Source organism: Carlito syrichta, unplaced genomic scaffold (genome assembly GCF_000164805.1).
Source record: "Carlito syrichta isolate Samal-C Ts95f unplaced genomic scaffold, Tarsius_syrichta-2.0.1 Scaffold106263, whole genome shotgun sequence".
In the NCBI taxonomy this organism is placed as follows: Eukaryota; Metazoa; Chordata; class Mammalia; order Primates; family Tarsiidae; genus Carlito; species Carlito syrichta.
In genome coordinates, this window is record NW_007050359.1 from 361024 (window position 1) to 386110 (window position 25087).

Sequence of the window (25087 nt, forward strand, 5' to 3'; positions counted from 1 at the left end):
ACTTAAAGCTTGAAGCTTAGTTTATTTGTCTTGTCTGAGTTCCTTTCCCAGGAAACCAACTCTCAGTCCTAGAGGATCAAGGAACTGAAGCTCACCAGATACAGCATCCAGAGAATGAGATGCCATACTCCTGTTTGCCAGCCCCTATTCCTGAACCCTCTTTAGTTCCTGTTGTCTCCATTCCTTCCCCACTACATAAACCCTTGACTTCAGTGGGGTGGGAAAAAGATTTGAGGCAGAATCTCCCATTCTTATTGACTAGTATCACCCAAATAAAAAGTCCCCTTCCCTAGCAATAAAAAGTAAAAATAAAAAAGCTTTAATCATTACTTTTATCACTAATGATCTTGATATAGTTAACATTATTAAGCACTATGAAATATAATCATTAAAATGGTAACATATTGACATTTGAAAAAAATTTTAGCAACAGCACTGACTGGCTATGGAATACTTACTGCAGTTGCCTGTGGATTATTGGGGTAGACATCAAGGAGCTCCTGAGGAGGGTTTAAAGGTTTAAGATAACGTGTAATAAAAACTGTCTTTCCGCTTATGTCAATTACTGTTGTAAGGCACTGTCGATTTGGAAACTTTAAGGCACATTCAGCTTGAAACTTCTCTGTTGCTTGAAGCAATTTCTCATCCTCCTGAGAATCAAACTTCAAAAAGAGAGACTCCATGCAGTTTATATACAATGACAAGGGAGAAAGTAGAACATGCTGAGATTCTACAGTCAACATGAACTAAGTGTGTGGTTTGGGAAGTATGATTAAATGATTCCTTATAAAACTGTCATGTCTGTTGTCCCTGCAGCTTTATTTAAATTATATTTACAGTTTGAAAATTAGACTTATTCATACTTAAAATATATTCAACCAGGCTGAAATTAAATTATATTTACAGTTTGAAAATTAGACTTATTCATACTTAAAATATATTCAACCAGGCTGAAAGAAAGTCAACAGGCAAGCTGCCATGTGGAAACTACTGGATTACTAAAATAATCTATGAAAATTAAACTGCAATGTACTAATTCTGACTGATAAGACCAAGAAAAGGTATTATGTATATCTTGATGTTGATTTTAAGTGTGTGTGTGTGTGTGTGTGTGTGTGTGTGTGTGTGGTGGGGGTGTGATACTTAGAAAATCTAACATCTCAAATGCAAAGCTTAAACAGCTCATGTCAGATGGACAGCAAATACATACATAGATTTACCCAGTTGTGTTAAAAAGTTTCAAGTCCATAAGCAATGGCACTGATTGGCTGTGAAATACTGCAATTGCCAGGGAATTATTGGGGTAGACACCAAGGAGCTTCTGAGGAGAGTTTAAAGGTTTGAGATATTGTGTAATAAAAACTGTCTTTCCAAAACTTATGTCAATTACTGTTGTAAGGTACTGACCGTAATAAATAATAGTAATGGATCTCAAGAAGAAAGGAAACAACTGGAAACATCAAATGTATAATAATTATTTTAAGTGGTTCTCTGATTCAAGATGAGCAACCAGTTCCCAGACTTTAAAAAAGTAAATCAAAGCAGATGAAATAACAAATTTAAATTACCTTTAGACATATATTGTCATTTCCCCCCAGAAAACCTTTGCTAACAAAAATAGCATGAAAAGAGCAGATATTTAAATGTTTTCACAAAATTTTTGCTGTTAAGTATAAAAATATTTGCATGGTTTTTACATTCCAAAGGTTTTCAAGACAAATTGAGTATTTTATTTAAAAAATTGTTTTAAGTAGAGGCAGTACTTGAATTTTTTGGGGGGGAGGGAAGGACATGCATCTAGTTATTTTCCTGCTCTCTGCTTTATTTTTCTTTTTAACACTTAAAGCCACTGATATATGTTGTTTACTCTGCCTTTTCTATATAAGGTTCTTGAATTCAAAAATTTTGTTTTGATCTCATTTTTTAAAAAAATCTCCAGTACCAAGAAGACTACCTGGCACTTAAGTAAGTATTTAACAAATATTGTTGAGTGATGAATGAACAGAAAACATTTCATTACTTTTTTTATGACTTTGAATTAAATCTAGATTATCCCAAATGTTCTTGACTGCCCTCACACTGGGGCTGGACTGCGGCTTCCATTTCTACTTTGATTACTGTACCCTAAGAAGTTGGGGTAATCGTGGCAGCTATATAGAATGGAAACATTTCCAGAATTCTATGTATTTTTATAGGATGTCTCCCTGGCATCTTAATCTTATCATCATAATCCTAACTGCTTAATGCTCAGCTTAGTATAAAGAAACAATAGCTACCTAATAGGGGTTATGATGAATTAATAATTAAATGAAAAATTTGAGCTCATAAGGCTTTTGTGTGGGTGTGTCACAAATAGCTAGGGTAGAATTGTTAAGTCAGAAATAACTGTAATTGTAGAAAAGTGGAGAATTATAAAACAAGGATGATGCTAAAAAAAAAAAAAAAGCACACAGTTGAAGACATCCTGGCTCCTTTAAACTCTTTCATTTACTCATCATCTAATTATTTGAAAAATATTTGTTGAGAATCTAAAAAGTTCTTGGCACTCTGGATAAATGAGTATGAAACACTTTTCTCAAGGAACTTCTCATCTGCAGGGGAATATTAACAAGCAATTAGGTACTTAACATACTTGACCAGAGATTCTACGGGGATAAATACTGGGTACTATGGGAACATTTAAGAGAGACATCTATAGATACTGTACAGGAAAAAATTTAAAAATCTGGAATCAGTACTAGTTACTGGCCTTTCATGTTTTTTTTTTTTTAAAGTGTGACTGAAGCTTTTTCTATCACTTGAACCTGAATATTTTGTTGTGTATCTTGCCTCTATAACTAGTGCTTCTTGATGGCTGGGTTTGAATAAGTATGAGTTCCTTCCCATACCTAGTGGGCACACGACAAGAATTTAATAAAGCAGCTATTAATAACCATTAATTTGTTTTAGGCCACCAGGATGCCATTTCATGGCATGAAACAGGAATTTAAGGAGTCATATGCTATTGTGGTCATCTAAGAAGTGCCAAGGAAAAGCTAAATACCAAAAAATTTGGGTCACTTATGATGAACAAATTAAGGTAGAACTGACAAATCCATAGTTTGATTCAGCCCAAAGTTTGGAAGATTCTTAACTGACTCAATCCTTTGACCTCTAAGGTAATGTAAACATTTACAGAAAACCCAGTGGGTTTTTCCTGTTGTTGAATAGCTACACTGTGATAGTCCCAGCCCACCAGAAATGATTGTCAAAGATACACTGTCTCTGGAAGGAGAAGTTTATGGGTTTTATGGATTTGGAAAGAGTGGAAGTAGCTCCCAGTGTGCAGGTGACATTCAGACAGATGACTTCTTAGAGTCAAAGCTAGCAGACTTTTTCTGACAAATAAAATGGGCCAAAGACAAAGCAGGGCATTCTTCATGAAGCTGCAGACATCTATAGTTCATTGCCCAGGGATCAAACATACAGTAGCACCCAGCATCTGTCCCCAGGTAGCAGTGGACAAAAGCAGCTACGTAAAGTCTAATGCCTATTGACTGATGAATAGTAAAACAAAATACTTGGTACCTTCTTAAGCATGTCATTCATCTATCAGAGGCAAGAAAGAAAAAAAAAAAGACTTATTAACAGAAATAATCATTTTTCAAAACTTGTTTTTAACAAAGACCCTGTAGGTGATGTTAAAATAAGAGTTTCAGAAGTTACTACTGACTTTTTAAAAATTCTCTTTAGTAAATAAATAACTTTTAAAAGTCCTACAGAATGGTGCCATATGGGATGGTGGTGGAGGGAAAATAATCTAATTTTGGATGTTACTGTAAGTGGAAATCAATTCCAGGTTTGTGGTCCCTATTACTGTAAAATGACCCAGAATCATCTTCAGGTGAATCACTAAGTGGTGTTTTCTGCCACTGCGTGTTTAGCACATCAGGGTCCTGTCGATCAATATGCCTTCCTTATAAACAGTGACAAAGAACTTGTCCTTCCAGAGGAGTTTGCTGTCTTGGTTTTAGAAACCTAAGCGAAATGCTTCATACAGCCACAATGGGGCAGTGACGTGCTACCAAAGGCAGCAACTGACTGCTCATTAACAGCTGTAGGGAAGGAAGGCTGCAGGACTTGAGGACTATGTTTCCAAGTCCTGGAGACCTCTTCAAAGTCCTGTAATAGGAGGTCAGGACCCATGAAGAATGCCTGGTGTGGAGTATCGGGCTTTCATCCTTTCTGCCAGGCAAGACAGACATGTCACATGTTTTGGAAGCTCACGCCCAGATGGATACTAGCTGACTGCAGTTTCTTCCATTAAGTATACATAGAAATAACAAAATCATCTTTTGTCAGGGAGCATTTTTCTGAGTAAACATGTTTGTAGGCTTTCTCTTGAGTTTGCACATGAAGACAAACATTCAGAATATGTACTTCCCTTTATAAAAATATTTTTGAAATTCATATATTCTAATGTGTTTTCTAGAGAACCACAGCTTTAGTGACAAAGCCTAGCATATAAGTTAATGTAAATTTCAGTACATTTGTTTTCCTAGGAATCTTTCATATCCTTTTGTAAATTCCTTGCAAATGAGAGACAATAATAGTATTTTTCTCTGTGAACCAAATAGTAATACTGGGAGAAAAAAAAAATAGGAGTGTGCTCATTTTCCTTCATTCCCTTTTAAGTCTTAATTACAATGGATAAATTAAAGAGTCAGCATAATAATCTATGCAATATAGTTTAGTAGTTTTCTTAAATTTTATTTTACTTTGAAGTTGTGGGGTATAAGTCAGGATCACATACATAAGTGGTTTAGGTGCAGGTGAAGTTTGGGGCCTCCCCTTGGACCTCACTTTGCCAGGATCAGGATCGGGCACCCGTACAGATGTTATGTGCCTGCCCCCTCCCTTGGCCATGTCCAGCTACTGCCAATCCCTTTTTTGTAGTATGATAGGTGCTCAGAGTCCACTTAGAGTGAGAACATATGGTACTCAGTTCTTTGTTTCTGTATAGATCACTGAGTATGATAGACTCCAAGTTGCTGTGGAGTCCATAATTTTGTCCTTCTTTATGGCTGTGTCATATTTCATTATGTATATGTACCACATTTAAAAAATCCAGTCCAGTTTCTATGAGCAGCACCGTTAGTTCCATATTTTTGCTGTTGTGAATAGTGCTGCAATAAACATGCATGTGCAGGTATTTCTGTTTTGTGGAATGATTTGAGTTCCTCCAAGTATATTCCCAGAAGGGAGATTGCTGGGTTATATAGAAGTTCGATTTCTAGTTGTTTTAGAAATCATCACACTGTTTTCCATAGAGGTTGAATTAGTTTGCACTTCCACCAACAGTGTAGCAGTGTTCCCTTTTCTCTGCAATCTTACCAGCATCTGTTGTTTTTGTTTGATAAATGATGGCCATTCTTACTGGAATTAAGTGGTATCTCAATGTGGTTTTGATTTGCATTTCTCTGATGATTAGTGAAGCTGAGAATTTTTTCATGTGTCTGTTGGCTGCTTATATACCTTCTTATTCATACCCTTTGCCCACTTTTTTTTTTTTTTTTTGAGTTGGAGTCTCACTCTGTTGCCCAGACTGGCGTGCAGTGGCCACTCTCGATCACCGCAGCCTCGACCTGCTGGGCTCCGGCGATCCTTCCGCCTCAGCCTTCCAAGTAGCTGGAACTACAGGCGCGCGCTACCATGCCCAGCTAATTTTTGATTTATTGTAGAGATGAGGTCTCATCAAGTTGCCCAGGCGGGTCCCAAACCCGCGGGCTTAGGCAGCCCACTTGCCTCAGCCTCCCCAAGTGAGGGATTACAGGCTGAGCCACTGAGCCCGGCTGTGCCCACTTTTTAATGGAGCTGTTTGTTTATTTTCTTTTGGCAATTTGAGTTCCTTGTAGATCCTGAATGTTAGGGTTTTGTCAGATATACAGCTGGGCTGTGGGCTGTCTCCTCATTCTTGATGGTTTCTTTTGCTTTGCAGAAGCTTTTCAATTTGATGAGGTCCCACTTGTCTATCTTATCTCTTATGGCATGGGCACTTGGGGTTTTGATCAGGAATTGGTTGCCAGTTCCAATTTCCATAAGAGTGTCTCCTGCATTTTCTAAGGTTTTTATAGTTTGAGGCTTTAATTTTAGGTCTTTGATTCATTTGGAGTTGATTTTTTGTGTATGGTGATAGGTAGGGGTCCTGTTTCATTCTTTTGCATGTGGTCAGCCAGTTTTCCCAGCATCATTTACTGAATAGGTTCTCCTCTCCCCAGTGGTTGTTGGTGGAGGCTTTGTTGAAGATGAGTTGGTTGAGAAATTGAGGTTTTGATTCTGGAGTCTCTATTCTGTTCCATTTGTCTATATGCCTGTTTTAGTACCAATACCAGGCTGTTTTGATAATTGTAGTCTTATAATAAAGTTTAAAGTCTGGGAATGTGATACCTTCTGCTGTATTTCTTTTGCTGAGGATTGTTTTGGCTATTTGTGGTCATTTTTGTTTCCATATGAATTTCTGTATTGTTGTTTCCAGGTCTGAGAAGAATGATGCTGGTAATTTAATAGGTATTGCATTGAATCTGTAGATTGCCTTGGGTAGGATGGACATATTAACAATGTTGATTCTTCCAATCATGAGTATGGAATATTTTTCCATTTGTTTGTGTCTTCTTTGATTTCTGTGAGCATCGTTTTGTAGTTTTTGTTGTAAAGGTCTTTCACTTCTCCAGTTAGGAAGGCCTTCCTTCCTTCCTTCCCTCCCTCCTTCCTCTCTTTTTTTGGTTCTCTATCTGCTTGTTATTGGTATATAAAAATGTGACTGTCTTTTGCACATTGATTTTATAGCCTGAGACTTTGCCAAAGTCCTTTATCAGTGTAAGGTTTTTGACAAATTCTCTTGGGTTTTCCAGGTACAGGATCATATTGTCCACAAAGAGAGAGAGCTTATCCTCCTTTCCTATTTGGATACCTTAATCTTCTCTTTTCTGATTACTCTAGTTAGGACTTCTAATACTATGTTGAGCAGGAGGGGTAAAAGTGGGCAGCCTTGTCTTGTTCCAGTTTTCAGGGGGAAATGCTTCCAATTTCTGTCCATTTAGTAATATGTTGGCTATGGGTTTATCATAGATGGCTTTTCTATTTTTGAGGTATGTTCCCTCTATACCTAGGTGTTCAAGGGTTTTTAATAAGAATGGATGCTGGATTTTGTTGAAAGCTTTTTCTGCATCTAATGATATAATCATGTGGTTCTTGTTTTTAGTTCTGTTGATTATTTAATTATATTTATGGTCTTGCAGATGTTAATAAAGCCTACTTGGTTTTGATGGAAAATTTTTGAGATGTGTTGTTGGATCTGATTTGCTAGAATCTTGTTGAGTATTTTTGCATCTATGTTCATCAGGGATATTGGCCTATAGTTCTCTTTCTTTATTGGGTCTTTGCCCAGTTTGGGTATTAGTAAGATGTTAGCTTCATAAAATGATTTAGGAAGAGTTCTGTCTTTCTTGATTGCCTGAAATACTTTCAATATGGTTAGTATCAGCTCCTCCTTGTATGTTTTGTAGAATTCCTCTGGAAAGCCATCTGGTCCAGGGTTTGTTTGTTTGTTTGTTTTTGTGGGTAGTTTTCTTATGATGGAGTCGATTTCCTGGATTGTTTGTGGTTTATTTAGGGTCTCTATTTTTTCTTGTTTCAACTTTGGGAGGCTGTGTGATGTCAGAAAGTTCTCGTTTCATTTAGGTTTTCAAATTTGTTTCCATACAGGTGTGCACAGTAATCTCTGATAAACTTTTCTATTTCTTCAGGGTGGGTTGTGACTTGATGTTTTGTGTTTATTTGGGCTTTTTGTCTCTTTTTATTGGTCGGCCTGGCTAGATGTCCATCAATCTTGTTTATCCTTTCAAAGAAACCAGCTTTTTATTTCATTGATTTTTTTCTATGATACTTTCGTCTTCTAAATCCTGTATTTGGGCTTTTACTTTAGTGATCTAGATTCTTCTGCTGAAGTTAGGGTTTTGTTGGTCCTGCCTTTCCATTTCCCTTAGGTGATTTGTTAGGCTGTTGACTTGTGATCTGTTTTGGTGATGTGTGTTTGTAGAGTTATAAATCCTCTCTTAGTACTGTTTTCACGGCATCCCGAGGTTTTGGTAAGATGTGTCTTTGTTTTCTCTTGTTTCCGAGAATCTTTTAATTCCTGTTTGATTTCTGTGTTGACCCAGGAGTTGTTCAGCATTGTGCTGTTTAGTGTCCATGTCTTTGTGTGTTTTGGGAGGATTTTGTTTGTGGTGATATTTATTTTTATTCCACTGTGGTCTGAGAAAGTTCATGGTAGTATTTCGATCTTATGGAATTTGTTTACACTTGATTTATGACTGAGGATGTGGTCGATCTTGGAGTATGTTCCATGTGGTGATGAGTAGAATGTATATTCTGTGGTTGTTGGGTGGAGTGTTCTGTAGGTAGCTATTAAGTTCATCTGGTCAAGCGTCAAGTTAAGGTTCTGGATCTACTTGATTTTTTTGCCTTTATGATCTATCTAGGGTTGTTAGTGGGGTATTAAGTCTCCACTTATGATAGTGTTAGAGTTAATATTCTTCTTTAGTTTATTTAGAAGTTGCTTTATACATCCAGGTCCTCCTGTGTTGGGTGCATATATATTTAGGATGGTTATTTCTTGTTGATGGATTAAAGCTTTTATCGTTATGTAATGTCCTTCCATATCTTTTTAACTTTTGGATAGCATGAAGGTTGTTTTGTCTTATATTATAATCATGACTCCTGCTTTCTTTTATATCACATTGGCCTGAAACTTTGTTTTTCATCATTTAACTTTGAGTCTATAGGTGTCCTTTGTAGTGAGATGTGTTTCCTGGAGGCAGGATTTTGTTGGGTTGTGTTTTTTTATTCAGTTTGCCATTCTGTCTTTTCAGTTGTGCATTTAATCTATTGATGTTTAGGTTGATTATTGAAATGTGAAAGTTTATCTCATCATGAGGCTCTTATAAGTCTGTTTTGTTTTCTTTTTGCTTTTGGGTTGATATATGTGTGTGTTTTCAATTTTGCAGTCAAGGGGTGTTGTGTTGATTTTATATTTTCTTGTATTCATAGGAAGTGCATACTTGTTCTTTCTTTCTTTCTTCTTCTGTGCTTTATACCTTCTTGAGTGTCTTCTGTAGAGTTGGTCTGGAAACAGCATAATCTTTTAGAGACTGGATGTCTGGGAAGGATTTTAATTCTTCATCACTGATGAAAATGAGCTTGGCTGGGTTAGAAATTATTGGTTGAAATTGTTTATCTTTGAGGATTTTGAAAATTGCACTTCAGTCCCTTCTAGCTTGTAGTATTTCTGCTGATAAGTATGCTGCTATTCTGATTGGTCTTTCCAAGTAGGTAGTCTGACTTTTCTCTCTCATTGCCTTTAGGATTTTTTCTTTTATACTTATTTTTTGTAGGTGAGTGACTATGTGTCTAGGGGTCAGTCTTCTCATCTGATGTCTTACAGGGTTTCTCTGAATCTCTTGTGTTTGGATGGTCTCATCTCTGGTGAGAAGGGGAAAGTTTTCTTAGATAACCTCCTGAAATACTTCCAAGGTGTTCTCTGTTTCCCTTACTTCTTCTGGGATATTGATCAAACATAAGTTTTGGGTTTTGTTCTTTCTTTCTGAGTTTTTCTTTCTTTCTTTCTTTCTTTTTTTCTTTCTTTCCTTCTTTCCTTCCCTCTTTCTTTCTTTCTTTTTAGTTGGAGTCTCACTCTGTCACCCAGGTTGGAGTGCAGTGGCATGCTCATGGCCTCCACAGCCTCTATCTTCTGGTCTCAGGTGATTCTTCCACCTCAGTCTAACAAGTAGCTGCAACTACAGGTGCATGCTACCATGTCTAGCTTATTTTTTGATTTATTATAGAGACGAGGTCTCACCAAGTTGCCCAGGCTGGTCTCAAACCCCTGCGCTCAGGCAATCCTCTCATCTTGGCCTCCCAAAATGATGGGATTATAAGCTTTAGCCATGTTGCCTGGCCCTCTTTCTATATTTTTAAGAGAGAAGGTTAATTACATGTTTTGGTCCTCAGGCTCTGAGATTCTTTTGCTTGGTTGATTCTGTTTTCCATACTTGTCATCTTGTTATTTATTTCCTGGATGAAGTTTTTATGACCAAAATCTCTGTTACAAGTTCTTTCAGTGTTGCATCTTGTTTTTCTTGAGTCTTATTCACTGTTTCCTTCCATTCCTTAATCCTTATTATATTCTGGGACCAATTGTTCTTGATTTCCATTGTTTGGGCTTTGAGGTCTGATTTTTGCCTCTTTGATACACTGGGAATTACCTGTGTCCTTCTGTTGAATTTTCCTCATCTGTGACAGATCTCTTTCTTTTCTCTTTAATTTCATTATTCAATGATAGTAGGTGGGGTTTTCACTCCTATTGTCTGCCTAGCCCTCTATTCTGCCTGATCAGAGCCTCTGAATTTGTTCTGTTTTGAAACAGGGTGGGAGGGGGTGAAGTTTTGCTGTTTCTTGTAGTTTTAAGAGTTGAATAAGGAGGAGGGTGAGGAGGTAGGATTAAGAAACTACTTGCAAGTTACAATGTTCACTGACTGGTATATAGGCCTCCTGAGACCTACTCCCCACCACCACTCTATATGATGATGCAGTCAGTATGTGTGTGTTCCTCCTGAGTCTAAGATAAAGTAACAGTAATGAGAACAGAGAAAAGTAAAATGAAATAAAATGGACAGAAATAATAAAAAATAAGAAATAAAGTAAACCTCAGAAAAACAAAAGCAAAAATAATAGCAAAAGACAAAAAGAAAAAACAACCAAAACCAAAAGAAAAGAAAACACACACAAAAAAAAACACACAGAAAAAAACAAAAACCCCCCAGAAAAACCAAACACACACACACACATGCACACAACAAAAAGTGAAAGAGGAAGGGGGGGGATGTAAATTGAACACTCACCCACACATTCACACACACACACACACACACACACACACACACACACACACATACACACACACGACCAAAACAAAAGAAGAATAAAAAGAAAAAAAAATTAAAAAATAATTTCTGGGCTCTAACCACTCTCTTGTGGCAGGTTCTGTAATTATTTCTCTAAGCTACTCATAGGTAAGCCTGCCTGCAGTCTCCTGTGGGGCTGTGGGCTTATTTACAATCTCTCTGGCATATGGCCTAGTGGGGAAGGAGGGGGTGACAGAGGTGAGTGGGGCATCAATACTCCCCTCCTGCTAAGGTGGGGGGGAGGGGGATCCCCTCTGGTGGGGAAGTGCAGGATTGTCTCCTCCCCAGGTGCTGGTGGCCAGCATCCCAGCCAGGCTTATCGCAGAGTAGAGTTCCCCTAGTGTAGCTGCTGCCCAGGCTCCACCTGGGTTCATCCCTCTCAGTCGTGCCCCAGCTATGTGCCTGATGTTCAGAGGATTGCTGGCGAGAAGGGGGCTGGGTCAGCCCAGGACTCACTGCCGATCTCTTGGAGGGTCTTCCTTGTTCTTTTCTGGTTGTACTCTTTGTCCCACAGCTGGATCAGGGTAAGGAGTGGGGTGTCACACTCATCCTGCCCCTCTGAAGTTTGTGCTTTTGGGATATTCCCTCTGGGTCATGATCAGGTCCTGAGTAGTTAACCTGCCAGTCACAGAGAGTGGGTGTGTTGTTCCATGGTGAGTAAGCTGGAGGACTTCCCTGACCAGTTTTCAAGATTGTGGTGGGGTGCCTATTTTATCTTCTCCAGTGGGACTCTGCCGCTGGCTCCCTCGCTGTGCTCCCTCCACAGCACTCGCTGCCAGTGTCTGACCTGGCACTGTGGTGGTCGGGCAGTCTGGCAATGGCCATTGCTCCTGGCAGCGTCTCACCAGGAAAAGGTTTGTTGATTTTAGAAAATGGCACTTGGCTTCTTCATCCCAGGAGGCACTAAGGTTCAAGCAGAACAGCTGCTGGCACCAACCCCTTCACCAAGAGAGCCCTGGCCACACTTGCTCCCAAGTCCTAATCAGCCACTCTTATGCCCACTTACAAACAGGCACTCATGCAAATTCGTCCATACACTCACTCACTCACACAGAGACACACAATACGACCGGCTCCACTGCCATCTTTTCCAAATCTTCTAGTTTAGTAGTTATTAGTAACACTTTATGCTTTTACATAAATGTAAACTTGGAAAAATTTTTATCCTCTTTTCTAGGCTAGTATACCCCCAGTGCCTAAAAATGCCTGTCACATAGAAGATGCTCAGCAAATATGTGCTGAATACATTCAATTTAGAGTTAGACAGACATATGTGACTTCTCCTGTGTCACCCCTGAATAAATTGAGCCTGTAAGTTGGAGACCCATCGGCCAAGACACCTGTGAGTATTAAAGTAAAGAACATACACCCAAGGTCTGACATAGTTCTAAGAACAGAGTAATAACTCAATACATCTTGGTAGTGGTTGTTGATGTTATTACTGTATTTGTTTACACATAAATAAGGGGTCACAAAAAATATTTTCTCCCAAATCTAATTAGGCCAGCATGCATAAATGCTGCACGAGTATGTTTCATTAAGAAATTTATTCCTCCGTGATGAAGGTTGGGGAACATTTGCTAATAAATGAACATTCTGTAAACTTTTTTTTCCCCTAGAGCTGTTTAAAAGAGTGCTTGTCCATATATTTATTTGTTTTAAGAAGTGAATTGAGGTAACCTCTGAAGGTCAGCTTGTCTTATGATCCTATGAATTGATTCAATGCATACATAGCACAGTCAAGGATGTGAGGTCAGACATGGAAATGTATTTTAGCACACTTACCAATAAGTGTCATAAGGGCTCTCTGATGTTCTAGTTTGTCATATTTCATTTTCTTCACATTGAGAAAATTCTTGTAAAAGCAGAGCATGTTTACATTAGTCTTGCTTTGCCTGAAAGTTAAAGTTGCTGACTGACCTAATTATTGGCACAGTGAAACCCACACATCTGCCTTCTCACCACCATTCTGTCCAAACTGAAAGAATAATAAATGGACATTGAAATAAGGCAAACTCTGTTTGTATAGTACAGTCAAAGTTTATAAAAGCACAGCCTATCAAGCTTTTTCATGTTTCATCAACATCGGATATGGGTTTTCAAACTATAAGCAGTTACCTTTTCTCGAACTGACTGTCCAGGAACCAGCTGAGGCTCAATAGTAATAAACAGGGTAATGTAAGAGCCTTCACTTAAGCTTCGTACAGAATCAAAACCCCGTTCAAGAATCATGTTTCGCTCCTTACTGTATCCCAGAAGAACTGGGGGAATATCTATTTTAAATGTTCCATCAATCTGCGAAGAAAATATGACTTGGTAAACATTCCGGTAATTTTTCCAACATAAGTTCAAAGGCAAGTGTCAACTTCTCATTGTCTGATAAATTAAATAAAAACTGCTTAGACTGACACACAGAGCACATTTTCTCCTGTGAAATAGATGACACAGGAAGAAATCTGTGCTAACTTCAAAGATTTGGAGTGTAAGGATTTAACACAAGGTTTCTCAGCTTGGGCACTGCTGATATTTGGGGCTGGATCATTCTTTGTTATGGAGCTCTGTCTTGTGCATTGTAGTGTGTTTATCAGCATCCCTGGCCTTTGCATACTAGATGCCAATAGCAACCCTTACTAGTTATGACAAACAAAAATGTCTTCAGTCATTGCCAAATGTTCCCTGTGGGTGCATTTAAGAGCCTGGGCTTTGAAGTCAGATAACACTTTTTAAATGACAAATGTAATAAAGCCACTCTCCTAAGATATATTGAAATGTCTAAACCAAAGAAGTGGAATAGTTTCACTCCTTAGCATGTTGAAAGTTGGTAAGAGTTGAATCCGAACTCTATATTAGGAGTTGTGATTTGAGTAAGTTTCTTAACCTCTTGAGGTTTCTGTTTCTTTATCTATAAATTAGGGATGGCAATGCCGATTATGTTGTGAGGTTTAACCGAGGTGACATACAAACTACCCAACTACAGTATATAAGATGCACCCAATAAATAAAGTTATTACTTGTTATTTTTACTGAAGAAGCATCCTACTTGTTATGTGTAGCCCCAAAGAATAGAACCAGGACCTAATAATGGGTATTATAGGGAATTACATAGCACAGCTCAAGGAAGAACTTTATGACAGAACTATTGGAAAGAGAACTAACTACCTCATAAAGTGATAAACTGCCTGTAGGTGACTTCTAGAGGCACCCAAGCAGAGCATGGAAATTACCAGGATACAGTGAAATAAATTCACTTACCAAAGAGTTTAGAGTTATTACTTCTGTGTACCCTCCCAAATGTGAAATTCAGCAATGCCAAATATTACAGGCAGTTTGACTTGCAAAATTATGTGCTCTTAAAATGGTTTTTAATTTAAAGTCTATTCAAAGTGGGAAATGTAAATTTTTTTGGCAAGAACGTAGGATTGCAATTCCAACAGATCATGAGGACTCCAAACTATCCAAGCCTCGCAGACTTGAGTTTTGGTCTTGCTGGAGATGCTGTGCTTTAGGCAGCACTTTCTCTGTGTGGTCATCACAGTGGTTCAAAGCCTCCAGGAACTTAATATTGCCATGAACTTAATATTAGGATGTTAAAGTGATTTCACAATCTTTAACTGTCCTGGATTAGAACTACTGAGTCATTCAAGAGTTGTCAACCTAATGGATCCCCTTAAGCAAACATGAACTCTGAAGACGGGTGTCTTTTTTAAGGATGTCTCTTCTAATCATTTTTTCATGTTTTAAATAGTGAGGACTTGTAGAAATATTAATAGAATGCACTTCATTGAATGGGCTATCTACTTCCCTGATTGTTTTCTTCAAGTCACTTCCATGCATTTATTCACTCCACTTTTGTCAGTCTGACATATTTCTACTTTGTCGTCACTTCTGTTTAATGTTTAAAAAGTTATAAGATTCAAAGTCATATATTAACTACTAACTCTAAGGAACACATTTAATGTCATGCAAACACGATAGAGATCAATGGCTTTATACAGTTTAAAAAAATTTTTTTTCCAAGGACTTTGCACATATGTTCTTTCTGTGTTGAGGGTATATCCTCACAAAGAAATTTTGATCAGGAAAATGGATAGAGCAGTTCCCCATTTTCATGGAATTCCGACTTTAGACACTTACCCTTGCTTGGAAATATATTGTGCTAAATGGAATTTTCACACATCCCAACCAGTGTCTCTCAATGCGGGTATGGATTCCACTTCCCCTTTCACGGTCATCCTAAAGAAATGGTGGAAACCAATAACTGTTTAAGAACTTCAGACACTCATTTAATTGACTTGTGATGACTAAACTCTGACCAGTTCCTCTTTTTTAACTTTGTCAAATGCCTAACTTTTTTTTAAAGAAGAATTTATTTACTTATTTATTTTTATTTTATTTTTTTAAAGAAGAATTTTTTTCTTTTAAGTTGGAGTCTCACTTTGTCACCCAGGCTGGAGTGCCATGGCATGCTCACAGCCACCCCAGCATCAACCTGCTGGGCTCCAGTGATCTTCTGCCTCAGCCTTCCAAGTAGCCAGAGCTATGGGTGCATGCTACCATGCCCGGCTACTTTTTAAAAATTTATTTATTTATTATAAAGATGTGAGGTACAATTCAGGGCTAGGTATACAAACATTGATCATACAGGTACCCTTGTTGGAGAGGCATGCCCCTCCCTCCTCTAGCAGCTTCCCCCAACTGCCAGTCCCACCCCCCTTCCCCTGACAGTTTTCTGCTACTGCCAGTCGCCTTCTCACAGCCTAATTTTTGATTTATTGTAGAGACGAGGTCTGGCCAAGTTGCCAGGGCTGGTCTCGAACTCGCGGGCTTAGACAATCCACTAACCTCAGTCTCCAAAAGTGCTGGGATTACAGGTTGAGCCACTGATCCCAGCCAATTCTTAACTTTTAATGTGATTTACTTTCCAACCTGACTCTGGCATAACATCACATAACAGATACAGAGGTAAAATCCAAATATGAGGGGGAGCCCCCAAAATCAGAATTTATAAAAATATGTGTATTTATTCTTACATGTTTAAACTTCAGTCGTCTTCAAAATACTCTTTGATGCAATACACCCATGAGGATGCTTTTTCCATTGTTCAAAACACTCATCAAATTTTGATGCCTTTTAGTGCTTCTGCTGTATTTTGTTTCATCTCTTCCACATGGGCAAAAACTTTCCCTTTGAGGACATTTTTCATCCAAGGATACAAAAAACGTTGCTTGGGGCGAGATCAGGTGAATAGGGAAGGTGGGGCACAGAGGTCATGCTGTTTCTGGTCAAAAACTGCTGAACACAGTGCGGTGTGGGCAAGTGCATTGTCATGGTGGGAGAACCAGTCACCTATTTCCACAACTTGGGACATTCCTTCTGCAAATTGTGATGGAACCTTCCAGATAAAAACTTCCAGATAGCTGGGCTCGGTGGCTCAGCCTGTAATCCCGCGCTTTGGGAGACTGAGGTGAGTGGATTGCCTGAGCCCGCAGGTTCGAGACCCGCCTGGGCAACTTGGTGAGACCTCATCTCTACAATAAATCAAAAAATTAGCCGGGCGTGGTAGTGCACGCCTGTAGTTCCAGCTACTGGAAGGCTGAGGCGGAAGGATCGCCAGAGCCCAACAGGAGTGGCCACTGCACTCCAGTCTGGGTGACAGAGTGAGACTCCAACTCAAAAAAAACCCCCAAAAAACAAAAAAACCTTCCATATCAAAACTTTGGTTGACTGTTTAATCTGGAGGAGCAAATTTCAAGTATACTACAAAGGGCCTGCCCTCCAAAAGATAATTCTGGGGTGTTTTTTGGATCCTGCCTTGTAAATATCAAAAACTTAGAGTTTTTCTGCTCCCTTGTCTCAACAAGACATCTCCTCTACTGATTTTCAAAATTTCTTAGCTATGACCTACAAATAACCAGTCAAGAAATCTTTGACTCCACCATAACTGTAAGCACCTACTTGGAGATGTCCTACCTTCCCAGGCCAAACTAATGAAAATCTCACTTATACTGATTGATGGTTTTTTGTAACATCTGTCTCCCTAAAATGTATATAACCGAACTGCAGTTCAACCACCCCAGATACATGTTCTCAAGACTTCTTGGGGATGTGTCCTAGACCTAATCACTTACATCTGGCTAGAATAAACCATCTTAAAATATTTTAAAGAGTTTGGCATCTTTCAGCAACAATTGACAGCAGGAAAGCTGCAAGATTTTAGTTGAAAGAATGTGGACTGAGGTTAGATAGTTCTAATCAAATACAGGTTTAGACACTTAGTGGCTTTGTGACCCTAAGAAAGTCATTTAACCTCTCTGAACTTCAGTTTTCACATCAATAAACTGAAGATTTAACAATTCATAGAGTAATTTAGAATTAAATAAGACAGTGTATTAAAGCAATTAGTACAATTCCTGGCATAGCAGGCACTCAAGGGAGAATAAAAAAAAACTACTTTCTCCCCTCCTCTTTCCTCACTGGTATATGTTAGGTTTCAAACAATCCAAAAACCAGAAGGATGAAAAATGTGTTTAGAACTTATATGGGGGTGGAAGACATGAAAATGAATACAGATGTCTTTCTCAAAACTGGGAACTTACCTCTAAGACATCATATAGTACTTCATCAAAAATGTTAATGAACACATCATCTTTCACTGACTGCAGACTGGCTGTGCTATAGTCGCCATTAGGGGCCCTACAGAATAACACATGAGCAGGGACTGTGAAAATAGGGAAAACAAAATTATGAGCACTCAAATTACCAAAATACCCAAATATGAGCATAGGTGTGACATGAGGATTAGAAGTAGTGCTTTTATTTCCAGCATTTATCTTATACAGGGATACTACAATACAATACTAACACTCAAGGGGAAAGATCATTAGACTGGAGACTGTGCAGAGATAAACTCTCTACTGGCTTGTCCTGGGGAGTTTCACATTCTTCCATCCCCGAGGGTAAACTCTGCAAGGAGCCAGCTTGCCAGGTCTAAGCTGGCTCAGTCAATGGGCTACAAGGTCTCCAGCTGACACTAGAGCTAATATACAGACTTCCTAAGCAACTAGGCTCTGGAAGGTGCTTCTCCAGAAAGACCATAGCCCAGTCATAAATCTCCTATTGTTCTATGGCTAAATGGTTCTATGGTTGAATGGTTCCTGCCTCCCACTCAATTTTCTTACACGTATGTGAAGCAGTACAGGGGTGAGAGTCATTTCCTATAACACGGCCCACCCTGAGTCCAGCCATGCCTGGCCCAAGTTTGTTTCTCCACAGCATGGGTAGAGACTGGGGTACTGTATGCATTTAGTTGAGTATTTGCCTTTAATTTTTCTTGGGTTTTTTTGTTGCTCCATGTATAATTGTGGTATTTGTCCCCTCTTTTGACTAGTTATAATCCTTATTCTGTCTCTAATTTATTATAGCTCTAAGTAAATCACTTTCCCTCCTTGGTTTTAGTTTCTTCTCCATGAAAGGAGAGGGTGAACTACATAATCTCTGAGGACGTTTCAAGCACTGAAATAATAAGAACCTTTTAAGCATCTAAATCATTTGACCAAAGTTCTGAAATGCCTATGGACTTCTGGTGCGGGAGAAAATGTAATTTTCCCGAGGGACTACGAAGAAGAAAGGAAAAGAAAGCAGTGGGATCAAGAGATTGAGACACTTCGAGGTAGTAGAAGCCAGAGTCTGAAGGGTACTAGAGTGTCCCAACAATGAGCCTGAATTTCAAAGGTTGAACATTTTTTCATTTTCATTCTTGAATGGGGTCAGTTGTGGTACAAGAGGAAAAGCATGGGACTTCGTGTCTCCTTGTTCCAGCTTACTAGCTACAAAACCCTTCACCTTAGCAGTTTCTCATGAGCTCTGTATCCTTCAAGGTCTTCAGAATATTCTATTGTTCTTTAAGGAGAAAAATGTGCTTACCTAAATGGAAGTTCAAGTTCTTCATTCCAGCTGGGATTTGGTCCTTCAGCCGTAGTTGTGTGACAAATTGTTCGTTGAAAAGATACTTCTACAAAAGGACGTACTAAAACCTTAAAATCAAGAGCAAATCCTAAGAGTCCATAATGGTTAGTCGAGTTATTTTCTTCTTAGCAAGGTAGGTCATGTTTACTAAATATTATGCTTAAGAAAATAAAGCAGAAAGCAGACTGTTCATGAAGCTTATAGGCAATATTTAAAAACATAAGTGGCAAGATTCTAAGCTGAAATCCAGCATCTGGATCTCTCACCTGGCCAAGGGGGTAGTCAGCACTGTGGGTCGGGCTGTTTGTGCTCAGGGGAGCAGCATGCTTTTCACTGAATGTCCTTGAAGACCTCGATGGCTGCTGGAATTTGCTAGGAGGGAAAGTGTATTAAAGAAATAAATGACAGGGGAAGTCTAATTATAAATCAAGATTGTTTTTCCAAAGATGTATGGCTCTGGTGACTGTGGTGACAAACATTCTCCCTTAAGCTTGCTGACATTTCAGAAGGTTTTTAGTATGCTTTGCGCCCACCCCCATCACCCAGTCACCTAGTGATTACTAGAGCCTTCCCCAGCCTCCACTCCTAGGCTCGTGTGTCTGACTGAGAAGCGGAAAATATCTTATTCTCTTTCTTCCCCTCTAGGAGTGCCTACATAGAGACTCACCTGTCTCCCATAAATGAGAGCCTCAGTTCCTCTCCAGTAGGAAATCCTGAGTTCTTGACCAGCCAGCCCCATCTCCGTCCAGTCTGGGTTCTCTCCCCTTATGTTTTCTTTGAACTTGCACTCTCCAATGACCCTAAGCTACATATCCCAGGCAAGAAATCTCTCTCCGAGTCTGCTAAGCTTCATTAGGAAAGAGAGGTGCAGGAATTCCTAGCCTGAGTTAGGATCAGTGGAGTCTTTTCCTCTTCTCCCTTCTGAGCTGTTCTTTTTTCTTTTTTCTTTTTTTTGAGATGGAGTCTCACTCCTTCGCCTAGGCTGGAGTGCCGTGGCATGCTCATGGCTACCCCAGCGTCGATCTGCCTGGCTCAGCGATCCTTCTGCCTCAGCCTTCCAAGTAGCCAGAACTACAGGTGTGTGCTACCACAGCCAGGTAATTTTTTTATTTATTGTAGAGACGAGGTCTCGCCAAGTTACCAGGCTGGTCTCAAATCCGTGGGCTCAGGCAATCCACTCACCTCAGCCACCCAAAGTGCTGGGATTACAGGCTGAGCCACTGAGCCTGGCCAAGTTGCTGTTCCTAAAGGAACAAATGATTGTCATCTCCTGAGAGCCTTGTTCAGAAACAGACATATTCATCCTAATGACCCACTTGCATATTTGTCCTGAACTTTATGGTTGGTCAAGTTTTTTGCATTCATTACTGGTCAAAGTACAAATTGTCTCTTTCTACCAGACTGTCACCTTTTCATACTTAAGGTTTTGGAAAAACTCTGCGATAATATGAGTGGAACATTAAACACAACAGCTACTGGAGAAAAGTCTTTTCTCTGTGGATAACCATCAATGGCATTATTAAACAAACATTTGTTTAGTAACTACTATATTTTGGGTTCTGTGTTAGACTTTGGGCTTCTAAGATGAAGAAGATAACACTTTCAGACTAGACTGAAAGGGAGACATGTAAACAAATAATCTCAATAAAGTGAGATACATGTTAGACAAGAGGAATGGGCATAGGCTGTAGGAGCACAGTGAGGGAGGGGAAAAATCCAATGTGGTTGTATGCAAGGGTAGAGGGTGAAATTTGGTCAGGATTAATAGAATAGTTGATGTCTGAGCTATCCTGATACACCACATTGAAATGTACAGCATGTAGTATCAACTGTAATTCCTTGAATTATTTGAATGAAATGATGTAAAACTTAAAAATATTCTATAGAGGTGAGAAATAAAAGAAACACCTACATGTTCTAAAAAAACAAAAACAAACAAAAAAACTACAACAACAACAAAACAACTGCTTTTCACCTGACAGTTGTGCTTTGAGACAATCATAGTGAAAGGGTAGGCTATGGGTCGAAGAAAGCAGTGCCATAGCAGAGATTCCAGGGCATACATGGACATTTACAAGCAGTAAAGCATTGGGAATAGTTGGTAATGGTAGTATGTTCTGTAGTAGGTCAAATAAGCAGTAAAGAAAAATAAGGCAAAATAATAGGGTGAGAGGAAGGAGAGAGAGAGAAATAAATCAAAGAGGAAGAATCTAGGGAGGAAAGCATATAGCCAGGGCCAGATCACTGCTCTTCTGTGGAATCGGGTAGCACTGAATGACCTTGGCCAAGCCACTTACACTCTCTTTGCTTTCATTTTCCCTTTGTAAAATGAAGATGGTAATACTGTAAGAGTTAAATGGAGTAATATATGTGAACATGCCTGGTGTGGTGCTTGAAGCATGGTGAGCACATTATAAATGCTACTTTCTCACATTACATTGGGAAGGGCACCAGCAAAAAGAAGTTTCAATGCTTGGTCCTTCCTTCTCTCGTCTGCAGTCATACAAAACTCAGACTCATCTTCTCTATGCTTGAAGACTTCTTATTGCCTCCAGTGTAGTGAACCATGGTAGCCATAACTCATTTCTCTGAACAGATAAAATGGAAGTCACATTTTTAATGCTTATAGCACATGTTTTTCAGGACCTTGGACAGACACCTTTTGTATCAGCCTACTTCTCTGTCTCCCTGGTTGTAGGTAATCAGACCATTGACCAAGTCAGCACCTTTAGATTCTCTCCTGAGAAGATGATGCTTAGTTGGTGGTACCTTGTCTACACGGGCCACTTCCATCACATGGAGAAAAATAAAGTAAGCTCAGAGGGAAGCGAGTAACAGGTACCATGAGACTTCAAGAAAAGGCCTTAATCCCTGGAGTTCGCCATGTTTGGTACCTCTCCTCCTTGAGTTATATGACATATTCCTAGAAAATGCCCCCATTAGCCTGAATTGACCGAATTGGTTCTATTACTTGGAAACAATAGGGCCTTGGCTTTAGCAAGAACCCCCGAAACCTGTTGAATAATAACTATGTTAAGAATGAGAATGAGGGTGCCATGAGGAAATGATTTGGCTGGGATCCTGTGTGTTCCATCCCAGGGCTGTTCCTGAGCTCTCACCTTGCTGTTGGCTTCCTCACTGGAATGTCATAAGCCCGGATAATATTCACCAGCAGCTTTATGTCTCCATCAGACAGGTTCTGGGCTGTCACCTTCTTCCGACCTTTTCTCCTTGGCCTCAGTGGTCGCTTTTGTTCTGCCAGCTTGAAAAGGCTTAGGCCCAAAATGCTAATGATTATAGAATAGGATTAGGACTCTAAGAAAAAGAAAGGTCTAGAAAATTGTGAGACAACTTCCCAAACTCTGCCCCAAAGTCTCTCATAGGCCCCTGAAAATACTCTTTGTCCTTTTAAGAAGGGTAGAAATAGTATAGCAATTCTCCCAAATGGGGGAGACCCTACTGCAAGGAGTGTTAAAATTTATTCTACCTGCTACTTATCAGAGGAAGAAAAGCCTTGGTTCCTTACATTTCCTGCCTTGTCTCTGCCTTGCTTACCCAGTGGTCCCTTAAATGTGCCCTGTGCTCTCCTCCCCTTCACCTTTGCTCCTGCCATTCCCTACAAGGGGAATGTCTTCCTCAACTGCCCAGCCCATTATGATTTTACCTGTCCCTCAGGCCTCGTGCATTCTCCTCCCCCAGAGACCTGGCCACATCAGCTGGCAGGGGTGCTCTCTCTTCTGAACCCTTTGATCTCATATTAGCCTTTTCCCTTCATGTGACAGTTAGTGCACTCCTGGGATATCTTGCTTTCTGGGGTTAGAACTGGGTGTGAATCCTGGTTCCACTCTCCGCGTTTGGGCAAATCATTTCACCTCTTTAAGTCTCAGTTTCATCATCTGTCAAATGGAGATTATAATACTATTTCTTGGGGTTGTTGAGAAGATGAAAGGAGGAAGTGTGTGTAAATCACTTTGGCACTGGCCTGACAGTAGATGTCCTAAAGTGGTAACTGTTGGGATGATGACAATGATGACGATGCCAGTGATGGTGGCAGAAGAAGAGGAGGAGGTGGAGACAGGAGGAAGGGGTTGGGGGAGGGGCAGGAGGATCCTTCTGGCATCTGGCTCTAGCTTTCACTGAGATGGGATGCAATAAACACTTCCTGGAAGAGGAAAGCGACAGAGTCAGCGAATCATGGGAGGAAGATCCACGGAGCAAATAAATTCTGGCCCAGAGCCCAAACAGAAACACAGATGTGGCACTGTGTCTGGAAGCTGACATTAATGATGGTGCCAAACAGCCACAGAACAAAGCCAGTTGTGCGGAGCCAGCCTCAGGCTGCAGTGACCGTGGGTCTCCACTTCTCTCCTGAGTGTCAGAGCTGGCTAAGCAGCCTCTTGACTGGAGCCCCTCTTTGCAAGAGGGACATGCCAGCTGAAGGTGAAGGTGAAGGCTTGGCAGCTCCCATTCAGTCTCTGCTGGTGGCTCCCTAAGGGGTCCCGAGAAGTTTCCAGGAGCTGTTCCTGTTTGTTCTCTGCCAGAATAGCTACCATGTATAAGCCCCATCTATGTATCAAGAAGAGCGCTAGGTACCTTATGTATAATATTTCTAATCTTGGTAAGTACAACATTTACCTCATTTTCCTGATGTAGAAACTGGAGACCTGAGAGGTGTCATGATTTATTGAATGCTCCCGTGTAGCAGGAGGGGGAACAGGGGCTCAAACTCAGGCCACTCTGACTGTTTAGCATGTGTTCTTAATCACTCAGCCACCACACCTACCTAACCAAACTGGCGGGCCTCAAAGACACAACCTTGCCAGGGGTCCTAACATAATAAAACCCTTCCTTTATCAATATTTCTCCCCCCCCTCCCCAGGACTGTGATGTTTCTCTAGCAGTCAGCATGAGAGCACTGTGTTGGCTGGGACCATTAAATACAGAAACATTTTAAAGCTAAGAACAAACTGAAATTAAAAGAAGAAAGAACATACCCTGAGCCTTCAGAACTTAATGCAGAAAGTAAAGCAGAAAAAAAAGGAAAAGAAAAGAAAAAAACAACATGAAAAATTGTCATCTATTCTAAGCGTAATTTTCATGACTGTGAAAACACTCAATGACTGAACTCTGGGCCTGGAATAGAGACTGGTTTTGCATGGATTTACGTGGGTGTAGCCTCCTTTCTCTGTGTGGATGGAGGTGAAGCCAAAGAAAGGGGCTTTTATGGATAGCACAATTTTTTGTCTCTTTCCCAACCTGATGGCAGAGGAAGTATATGCATAGAAAAATCTTTGTAAAGTAGGCCAAGAGATTTAATCACAGAAAATGTCATGAAGTTAAGGGACCACATGAAACTACCAATATAGGAAGTTATCTTTCATCTTTTATGCATCCACACCTAGTTGAAGCCATTTGAGATTATTCTGAATAACAGGGAGTCAATCAAGCAAATACAGTCAGTTCCCAACTTCCACGTACATAACTGTTTTTTCCTGCTACCCTTTGGCCTCACCAAGCACATGCACTAGCTTGCTGTGTTGCAGATGCGGTGCTGGAACCAGGCTCCCACACCCAACTCAGAACCTCTGAGCCATATGACGGGAAGTAAGACAAGGGTTGGCACTGGGAGATTAGGAGAGCAGAAGTGGTATGCAGAGCGGGGGAAATGCTGTCAGGTTTAGTTCAGCTGGAGTGAGAAAATAGCTAAGGACAGAGAGGTTGATTTAGAAGTATGGTTGGTGGAATGGGCTCCACTGGGATGTGATGGGAGAGGCTCTAGGATGACTTGTCCTACTAGAAATCCCTCAGCTCACGTCATCATTAGGTGTTAATCAGGTTTAACTATGTTTCCAGCATTATTCTGGGCCCCAAATCTTATACTATACCTTTCATATAATATAATACAAATATTAATTTTTACAAGAAGTGATAATAATGACTTTGCTTATCTTTTACCTGATATTGGGAACTTCTTCTTCCACTACCAAATCAGCAAGAAGAAAATGGTGTTTTGCAACTAAGAAACGATTTATCACAGATTCTCTAACCTGGGGAAAGAAATCAGCTTTATTTAAAATGTTCTTACTAGAATCTGTCAAAAACCTCCTTGCACTGATAAAGGA

At 39.8% G+C, this 25087-nt stretch overlaps 1 protein-coding gene across 1 annotated transcript in view; it reads right to left on the minus strand.

The window, feature by feature from the left end:
• CC2D2A (coiled-coil and C2 domain containing 2A) overlaps window positions 1-25087 on the minus strand; it is a 103505-nt gene that overhangs the window by 21629 nt on the left and 56789 nt on the right. The window contains exons 17-26 of the mRNA XM_008066948.2: window positions 24921-25012; window positions 23960-23974; window positions 22085-22252; window positions 19232-19337; window positions 18924-19033; window positions 17597-17693; window positions 15135-15233; window positions 13119-13295; window positions 3568-3588; window positions 459-662 (exon numbers count right to left, since the gene is read on the minus strand). Of these exons, the coding sequence (XP_008065139.2) occupies window positions 459-662; window positions 3568-3588; window positions 13119-13295; window positions 15135-15233; window positions 17597-17693; window positions 18924-19033; window positions 19232-19337; window positions 22085-22252; window positions 23960-23974; window positions 24921-25012 (1089 nt within the window). The remainder of the gene's footprint in view (window positions 1-458; window positions 663-3567; window positions 3589-13118; window positions 13296-15134; window positions 15234-17596; window positions 17694-18923; window positions 19034-19231; window positions 19338-22084; window positions 22253-23959; window positions 23975-24920; window positions 25013-25087) is intronic.